Source organism: Pholis gunnellus, assembly GCF_910591455.1.
Source record: "Pholis gunnellus genome assembly, chromosome: 10".
Taxonomy (NCBI): domain Eukaryota; kingdom Metazoa; phylum Chordata; class Actinopteri; order Perciformes; family Pholidae; genus Pholis; species Pholis gunnellus.
This window is the reverse complement of record NC_136537.1, coordinates 11180170-11190431: the sequence shown is the minus strand read 5'-3', so window position 1 is coordinate 11190431 and position 10262 is coordinate 11180170. Positions and strand designations below refer to the sequence as shown.

General features: G+C 45.7%; 1 protein-coding gene across 1 annotated transcript; it reads left to right on the top strand.

Moving 5' to 3' along the window:
* Positions 1-223: 223 nt before the first annotated feature.
* Positions 224-9205, top strand: nexmifb (neurite extension and migration factor b; the record flags this gene model as incomplete). The annotated part of the gene is made up of 2 exons (XM_079167824.1): positions 224-305; positions 4992-9205. 2 exons carry the CDS (start codon positions 224-226, stop codon positions 9203-9205), a joined length of 4296 nt encoding a protein of 1431 aa, XP_079023950.1.
* Between the last annotated feature and the right edge of the window lie 1057 nt (positions 9206-10262).

Sequence of the window (10262 nt, the reverse complement as noted above, 5' to 3'; positions counted from 1 at the left end):
TTTTCTTCAATTACTGCAACTTCATGTTTGTCCGCCTTTGTTGTAATGAAATCTAATATAATGCTGTTAATGTTATTCTGCATTAGACGCATGTCAGTCACCCTTTAATGATGCCTTTCGCACTCACTTTTCTTTCTGTTTGTCTCTGTCTTCTCTGTTTCTCTCTTTCAACAGGTGGGACAGTCAAAATGATGCGTAGGAGGTGAAGCATTGAGCCGTATTGATGGATGTGTTAACAGACAGCAGTCTCACATTGATCGTGAAGACTTCAGAACCAGAGAATGCAAATGTGGTGGAGAACACAGGTGAACACTTTTGTCTTCCATTTGTTGCTCGTTAACATAATTAACTTTTTTTAAATTAGAAAATGTGCATAAAAATGTTAATTTCGCCTTTCTATCGTTTGACTATTTGCTTTGAACATTAAGAGATACTTGGTTGTCGACCTAAGAGAAGAAGTTCTGATATTTCTTAGAATAATCAAGCACTTTGTTAGAATAAATGAAAGTTGAACAGTTTCTATCGCAATAGCTTAAAAACTTTGAAAAGACAATTAGTATTACCACCAACCATTGAACTAGCTTTCTTAAATTTGCTTTTCACACTCAGTTTTAAGCTCTTTGATAAGATGGGAGGAGGTGAAACACATCCTGTCTTTTCTAAATGCAAAGTGAGAAAGAAACATTAAATGAAGCTTTTTAAGCTATTGATAGTCCTCTCTCCTGGTGCTCAGAAAATCTACCGTTTCTCATAAAAAAGGTGCAAATGTGAAAGAAGGTGCAACTATTTATTTTTTCACACTCATTCACAGTCATTAGCATAGGCAAAACAGTGTGTTTATTCTAATTTATTTAGTTTTTATTTAGGTAATACCTGCTTCCACTTTGTGATTTCTCAATAACATAAACCATGTATTATAATGATATTTACCTGCTGTAAACTCTTGATCTAAAACCTTATTCAATTGAATCAGCTGTGTAGCTCCTTCCGTGTTCTGAAATATAAGCTGATGCAATGTGCATTTTCCAAGACTCATTCAGGCACTACAGCCCTCTAAAGTTTACCTCTACCAAGCAGCACTGATCCTTAGATGAGGTTTATCTCCGCGTTTCAGCTCTGGTCAGGCTCAATGGGGACTGACCGGTCCCCACTGTGAGAATCACACAGATTATCCCCAGCACTAGTGTGTTCCTACAGAGGGAAAAGAGGATGGAGAAGGAGAGTAGAAAAAGAGCGGCAGAAGAAAGAGTGAAAGCGGCTCCATTGAGCAGGAATAGGGCAGCTCTCTGAGGAGGATGGCCATGAATCATGCTGCAGTTACTCACCACTTATTATGAACATCCTGTTCTGGCTGGATTGATTTCCCCCCACCATTCACAAAATGTCACATAGTGAAGATGTAGCCATAGGTAGCAAGCGGCGTCTGTGGCTGGCCTACCAGCTCGGATGAGTGAACGCCCCGGGTGGCTGAGCTGCAGAACGGCTAGCTCGGCATTTTACGAATGTAAAAGCCTCCATATAGCAGGGATAAGGAGACGGGAGTTGGAAGAGAAGGAGATAGCGAGAAAAAAAAGGGAGAAGGAAGGGGACGGAAAAGGGGGGATGGGAGTGTGGAATGATTTCAAAAAGCCATTAAAACGAAGAAAAGGCCATGTCAGCTGTTTTCATTTGCATACTTCATATTGTTATATTTGAGCTGTTGTATTCCTTTAGTCACATGGGATGAAGGCCTGAGTTTGATTCATGTTAATATCAGGGATTTCATGTTTTTGTCCCGTTTATAAAGTGACTGAAGGTGGATTGTAAGTGAAGAGAGAAAAAGCGTGGCTGTGTGTGCATGTGTGGCATCTGACACACTAATAGATGAGGCACAGACGCCAACTTTTCTCTCTCCGCGTGTCCATGACCATGTCCATCGGCAGCATGGGCTTGTCCCCCCGCCGAGCCACCTGGCACAGAGCAGCCTGCGCTAAACTCAGGTGGATGAAGCCCTGAATATCATGGCTAGAAAGATAGGCGAGACTCTGAGTGCTAACTGGTCTGGTCTGGTCTGGTCTAGTTTGGCGGTGGTCGGGCTGTCTAGCACGGCTGGGCTTGGCAGGGCTGGGGATCAGAAGATCCCCACCTCCTGCCAGCAGCCGGGGTCCTTCCATATGCTCAGTGGTGAATGTCCATGCCAGCTTGCGTGAGCTGTGTCACATCCAGCCTGAGTTTCTTTTCAAGGAGTACTTCTGCTGATAACACAATTACAAAACTACAACTGTGTTGGGATTATCTCAGAGGGTATAAAGCTTGTTTTTCTTAGTATATGAGCTGCTCTCTCCGCAAAGCTAGATATTGAATTCTGGCAGCAGTGAGTGTTTTGGATGTTTATCTTGTTTACATTTGCCTGCTCAGATGCAGTAGTAACATTACGATGTACCGTATCAGTGAATATGAGGCTGCTGATCCCCCTTTGACCTCTAATGTCAAACTTGATTTGTCATCTACAGTCATCGCTGTAAGACCATGTGTGTGTGTCTGTGTGTGTGTGTGTGTGTGTGTGTGTGTGTGGGTGTGTCCCTGTTTGTGTACCTTCTGTACCTGTCTGACTGACTGATCTGTGGCACATTCTGAACAGCTGAAGAGCTAATGGTCCAGCTGGAGACAGATGGCCTCTCGATAACACTATACCCCCAAGCCAATACTCACACTCTATCACTCTCCCTCTCACACACACACACATACACACACGCACACATATGCATGCATGCATATACACACACACACACACACACACACACACACACACACACACACACACACACACACACACACACACACATCTAAGCATGCACCCTCTCTCTCACATACACATCAGACAATCACATGCACGCACACATTGGATAGGATAGATTGTTAATCCATTATAAACCCTGAGGAAACACATTTTTCAATGTGAGTTTAATGTTTCACAGCAATTTTGAACAATCTTTTGGCAATATCAGGTGGCAGCTGAGGTTTCATGCGAGCATGGAGGGGATAAGGGAAGTTAATTTCTCCCCTTTTTTTGTAATTTCCCTCTTTCTGTGGCTTTGCTGCTTTGTAGGACTAATTAAAGAGATAAGACAAATATAAAGAAATCATGACTTATCTATGAGCTGGAAAATTACTTGGTAGATTTCAAGCACTGGCGCTGTTTACTTAGAATTCCAATAAATCTCAATTAATTGTGTCCACACCTGGAGAAAAACATCATTGCTGTCCTCCTATGCACTTCTCCTTACAACAAGTATCATACAATGGAATGAGGTTCAGAATGCAATAATGAAAAGAGAGAGTTGTTAAAGGTATAAAGGATACATGTGTCAGTAACATGTTTTTGCTTTGAGGTCATTTTTGCTCACAGATTGAAGGGAATTGATGGCAAACGCCTCGCTGTGATGCTTCTGCAGCCTCTCTCTCAAGTTCCTGCTATAACAGTTTGTTGACTCCGAAAGGAAGAGAGAAGATGCATATTTCTCCTGAGGTTTTCTTCATTAAGGGCGACAGTTATATGCTAACAGTTGTGTGCTTTTAGTAGGCGTTCTTGTTGCTCCAATGTGTCTGCAGGCCGCAGACCCAGAGAGACCTTCTCTCAGGAATTTCATTACCTTGTTAAATCACTCTTAAATTATATCCATATTCAAAGATTAACTCACTGCTAATACAGCCATGTTGAATACTGTTTGTTAAGCAGTCTTTCCCTCCAGCATTTATCACTACGTCAATAATGAGGCGCATTCATTCTAAAATGGGGGACGTTGCTAGTTAACCTCTGTCAACACATTAATTGCTGTGGTATGTTTTTCAATTTACATTTTTTTGGCATGATTTTAAAGAATATGAGTGAGGGAGCAGCTTGGGATTGTAGAGGGAGGCAGGTGTAGATGATATTGGTTATACAGTCTCCAACATATGGGCCTGTCGTGTCCCATGTGTACGTACCTGCCTCCGCTGCTGTCATCTAATTATGCAGAGCAAACAAAGCTATCTGCCTGCTGCTACAAGCCCGCTTCTGTGGGTTTTGATAGTTTCTAATCAGATGGATGTCTTCAACTGATTAAGACATTGTCACAATCGACCTGTCGAAAATCACCAAAACCTACTTTCAATTGTGTCATTACTGCTATTGTTGCTGCCTATCTGTGTAAGTTTGTAGTATATTTTTTACCTCGGAGCGAAGTCGGATCTGCGTCTATACAGATGAAATGATAAAAGGAGAGGGAGGTAATGCAAGATGACTGTATTGATTTGATCATATTTATTGCTCTTGGGTTGGTAAAGGTAGACTGTTGTTGTGTATTATTTCCATAAAGTAGGTGATTTCTGAGCTGAACATTATTGTCAATTTTATTTTGGGGTAACTTTTTCTACCCTCTATCTATTAATTTAAGCTTAATACAAAACTGTAAAAGATTTAGTAACTATTATCTCATGAAATAAGTATTGCATAATTGTAGAAGTTGATCACCAACACACAATTTCAGGACACTCAGCTTCTTGGAAGCGTATGATAAAATGCTCCTTTTGTTCTGTTGAACTGCATATCCAGCAGCTCTTTCAAACTTTCACTTGTGCCACCATGTTGACTTAACACGAGGCAGGTGACTCTCTTTGTGAGTGCCTTGTGTTTTATGTGTTCTGAGAATTTGGTTGGAATGTTTACGTCTGTGTTTCGTCTCGCCTTTTACATTTGAAAATCAACCAGTAATGGGTGAGGAGTTGTCCCAACTTGACATTGTTAATACCTATTATTAAATCTAGTACCAAAACTGAAATATGAATGTTTAAGGCAGGCATCACAAGATGACATTTTGAGCTCTAGGTGGTTAATTGACACTAATTGCATTTCAGCAGCCCGGAACAAATGTCAGTATAACTACAGAACAAAAACGATGTAATTTAACCCTAGAATGTATTACAGTTTCAAGAGTTGAAAGAGCTGAAACATTGTCTTTTTTTCCCTGCAGGGGTATGTGAGCCAAGTCATCTGAGTCTTTGCGGCATCGTCGATGCTGCTCTCCCTCCATCCTCACCTCTTCCTGCCGCAGATACTTCACAACTGGCCTGCCCAAAACACCAGAGGACCACGCCTACATCACCAACACTCTCCCTGCCCCTTGGCACTGACTCTTCTCTGGGCCTGACAGAGGCCCCCTGCCCTCCCTCTGATGATGCTTCAACTGTAGTCTCTCAACTTCACCACACTCCCACACCACTTCCCACCCCAGCTGTAAGCTCCTGGGGCCCAGCAGGAGACACTCAGAAGACTTCCCTTCTGCTGCCTGTTCCCCTCCCTCTGTCAGCTGCAATGATGGAGCCTGCCACTGTGTCTGCCCTGACAGAGGAGTGTCTTCTTCAGCCTACCCGCACTTGCCTTGGCTGCTTCATTGAGACCCGTGATGCCACTGACCCTAATTCCATCCAGAACCCGCCCCATGACCCTAACACCAACCCTGACACAGAGACTGGGCTCAGTGTTAGGATAGGCGATGTGAGCAGGGAGGACTTCTCTGACATCAACAACATCAGCATCCAGTGCCTGAGCCATGCGGGGGAGGCAGTGAGTCACTTTGGAGAACAGCTCCTCTCTGACCAGCTACTTAGCTTTCCTCTGCCGAAAGCCCCAGGTGAGGGTAAGAGAGTTGATGGGAACAAAACAACAGAGGACTGTGATGACCCAGAAGATGATGCAACAGCTAAGAACTTGTATGAGGGACTGTTATTGGACAAAGTGAGCGGAGAGGAGGTTCTGCTGGCTAACGCCGGTCAGGACTGGGGCTACTTTGAATCCTTTATCAGTGAGAGTAAGATGGAACTGCTGGACCTTTGTTCTAAGAATGAACTGTCAGTCAACCTCTTCTCTGAGGAAGACGTTGACAATCTATTTGACGATGAAGACGATGATTCCACTTTAAGCAGTGATGTCTGTTCGCTGAAGATTCGCTACGAGTCTTTCCAGGACAACATGAGGGAAAAGACAAATGTTCTCCAGGAGGAGACGCAGTTCAACTTCTTCCCTAGTGTCCTGGCCAACTGTGCCAAGAAAGAGGAAGGAGCTGGAGTCTTAAGGAGGAGTGCTGAGGAGCTTCAGCTCAAATCTGATGATCTCATTCTTGAGACAGGACAGGAAGGAAAGGCTGGGGACTGCAGTGGTAGGAGTCCCCTTGATGGTTCCCAAGGCTCACCCATGTCAACTCCCAAAGTCAACTACCTGATGGACTTCAATTCCACAGAGGAGTCAGGCGAGTTTAGTGATGACAGCTCCTGCACTGGCTCCTCCTCAGACACCCTGCAGGAGAGCAAGCTTAAGAAGGGCCACTCAAAGAGATTGCTCAGCCCCTCTAACCCCCTCAACTATGGTTTGCGCTCCAAGAGAAAGGTTCGATACAGCGACGATTACTTATATGACGTTGACTCGCTCGAGAGTGAGAAGAATGCAGAGAAAAAAGAGAAAGCTCCGTCTGGTCAAAAAGAGGAGGAGGATGTAGACTGGTGCCCCAAAAAACGTCGAAAATCCTGTCGTAAAGAGCCGCCAGTGGTCATTAAGTACATCATCATCAACAGGTTTAAAGGGGAGAGACTCATGTCAGTGAAACTGGGCAAGTTGGACCCTGTGGATGCTACTGTGAGCTTAAACACCGACACAGTAAGCAAATATGAGACACTGGCTCCTCTGAAGGATTTCTGGCAGGAGAAGCAAAGAGAGCGACAGGAACAGCTTAAGCTGGCTGCCAGAGATAAACAACAACGCGGTTTTCATCTAAACGGACGCCATCATCGCCCTTTTAATTCTAGTCATCCCAAAAGAAAATACAAGATTGCAAACAGGCTTAAGGTTCAGAGGATTCACGCTGTGGAGCAATCAGCGACAGTACAGTGTTCCCCTCTCTCTGATCGGGGCCAGGGAGGTGTAACTAAAGAAGAGGCCACCCCCACGGTAGGGGGAATAATAGCAGCCCCAGGCCTCCCAGTCACATTAGACACAAACTCCATCACGCACGCAGTCACAGCCAAGAGTCGCTCCCAGGAGAGGGAGGAAAGGGAGGGGAGGAGATTGGGAGGAAATAAAACAGTCAGGATAAGGAAATTCAAAAGCGAAGCCAGGCTGAGGAGCAAGAAAATGAAAGAGGCAGAAGGAGAGGAGGGGAGGAGCGTGACAAATGAAACGGATGCCTGTGTCGCTGCGGCACAGATTGGGGACCCTGCTGCTGGGTTAGAGGAGGCAGGCATTAGCTCAACTGCAGTCAAACCCCATCTCTCTGACAATACCACCAACGCTCACATATCTGAGGAGAAATTCCCCTTTGTGTCGTCCGCCTGCTCTCCTGACAAAGCTCCCCCCACAGAGGCGGTGGAGTCGGGTGTCCCTGTTATCCCGGGGGGCTACCTGCAGACCCTGTTAGATGCTACAGACTCCTCCGGTGGAGCAGCTATCTCTTATTTCCCCCAGCAGCCCTCTAGGCAGAGGTATCCTCTGGGGCTCTCCCTAGAGGAGAAACAGTTTTCTTCTCTGCAGCTCGCTCAGAGCTGCGTCCTCTCGCCTCCCTCCGAGTCAGAGCTCCAGCAGTCTCCCCAAAACTGCCCCAACTTCCCCCAGATGTGGCACCCGCAGCTCTGTGCTAGTCACAGCCAGAGCTTTGGACCTGAGACCCCTGAGACTCCCATTTTACCCAACAACTTTCCAGCTGCTGTGCCCCTGAATGACAGCCTGCCAGTGTCTAACTACAGCCAGCTGAGCCCTGAGGCTGACAGGCTACTTTATGAGAAGAGCTACCTGACTGAGGCAGGGCTGCAGCCCGGGGCAGATCTGCAAGTATGTCAGTCTGCTTGTGTGGAGGGCCAGGTGCAATACCAGAGAGGGTCCCTGTGCACAGACAATGGCAGGCTCATCAGCTATGACTCAGTGGGCTCTCTGTCAGCCTCCTCCAGCAATTACAGCTCCCTCAGTATCAAGTCTTGTGAGCGAGAGGGTGAGGAGGAGGGCCGAGACAGCTTCTTAGCTCATTGCAGTCCTAAAGTGGTGATTCAGCAGAGTGTGGATGCCCTTACACCACTCAGGGAGTCCTCGGACCTGCTGGACATCTCCAACTTCACCCCCGACAAGTTTAGACACTCGTCACTGTCAGAGCTCTCCCCTCCTGAGACCCCCAACCTGTCCCCCCAGGTGGTGGGGCGTGATATGAAGATGGCAGGGAATACTGGAGAATACCAGGATGTGAATGACATGACTATGGACTGCAACAGGGAGGTAAAGTGGAACTGTGACGTTATGCAGCAACAAGAGCACACAGCAAGTGCATACACAGTGGAAGACAGCCAGTTTCCGCTGCACAACTTCAGCAGTCAGGATGTGTTACATTTAGATAAAAAGGAGCTGGGAGTAACCGAATTTGATGAACATACTGGGGAAATGTTGGCTGGTGCAAAAAGCATTAAGTCAAAGAGGAAAGGCAATTGCAAACAGACAGCCACAGGACAGAGCCCTAAGAAAGTCCGGGCTCCTAGAGCTCCGAAGTCAGAAAAGGTCAAGACCCCCAAACAGAACTCGCGTTCCACCAAAAAGATAAAGGCCATGTTGGAGGGTAAGGCAGCAAAGAACCAGGCAGGTGGTTGTGGCACAGGCCTGACTGACAGTAGCAGTACTGGAGACTGGTCTGGCACCGGTTGGTCAGAGAGCAATAGCCTGGTTGGGGACGACCAGAGAGAATTCGAGGAGCCCTCCAATATTCTGTCCAACATTGTCTCTGGCATGGCTGAGGTCCAAAGGTTCATGATGGCCTCCATTGAGCCACTGTGGAATCCCATGTCTGAGGCCTGCATGCCCTCTGAGGCCAATAGCCTCAACCTAAAGACTCTCAAAATCTTGGCAGGCACAGAGGCCGACCTGAAGAAAAAAGGAGCCGCGCTAACGGGGGCTGGGAGAGGCAGAAAGGCAGGGGGAAAGGGAGGAAAGAACCAGGCCAAATTTAACCCCTCTCATCCCTTATTCCCTCAACTAGCTCTTGGCTGTAACATGTTTGATAAACCCAACTTTATTAACCCTGGGCCTGCACACAAAAAGCTGTACCGCCACAAGACCAGTGCAAAGTTCCCACGGATTGAGACACTGAAGGGGAAGCGAGCGGAGAGAGACCCAAATAAGGACATAGCACTGATGACCTCGTTTGAGAAACTGAGGTAATATTTTGTTATCAGCTGCTGTTGCACCCCCTTCTCACCCCCCCCCCCCCCCCCCTCCCCCCCACTACCTGCTCAGCCCTCCCCTCCAAGCATACCTACACTGACGCTATGCCAGAGCTGCATGAGTACTACGTTCCCCTGACTACTCCCACTTCCTTTTAACCCCCACCCGAAGAGGAAATTAATATCTGCATGAAAAACTTCTTGTACTTTGCAAACTACCTATTGAGTGATTGTGTCAAGCTTGATTGAGATTTGAAACGACCATGGCTGCATTTTTCTTGCTTTTGTTGTTTCTGCTTTGTTTGTTCTTCTTATAGTCGTTTTTGTTTTATTTTTGTCTGAAAAAAAGAATAAGCCTTGAAAACAGTTCTGTCGCCTTTTTGAGGAACTTTGTTTTTGTATTTTCTCAGCAGAACTGGCTCCCCTGAATTATGTATTTATTCCCCCTTTCCCTAAAGATGTAGCTATATACACAAATGCATTGAGTGACATCTACGCACCCCTCCTCCTCATCTGTTTTTGTATGCAGAATATGGATGTCCTGTTGTTGCTGTCCTTCATACACTGCCTGGCTCATTTCAAGAAGGAAACCTACAATTAATGAGCCCTATTTAAGCCCAAGACATCTTGAAAACACAAGATGGGACCATTTTGTATTGATGACATATCAGACTTTGTCTTTTTTTCACCCCCTCAAAGTTGGAATAACTCCCCATTTTCTTTTATCAAGCATTTCTTTTTTCCTCTGGAGTTTCGAGGAACTGGTTATCTAAATTTACATTTTTACGCCTTGCAAATTCATAAAAGCTCCACCCTCAGAGTATTTTTGTCAATGTTGTTGTACAGGGACATGCAATATTTGCAAAAAAAGATGATTATAATCTTAAAATCAATGTGCCAAAAGTAACAATGCTGTGTAAATGACCTCTTATATATGTGTGAATATTGGCTGTTCCTCTTTTTTATCCATTGGAGTATTGGCTGCTCGGGTTGGAGACTCCTTGCAAAGACTTGCCACCACAGGAATTCTTTATTTGGGAATTTTCTCTCTTCTT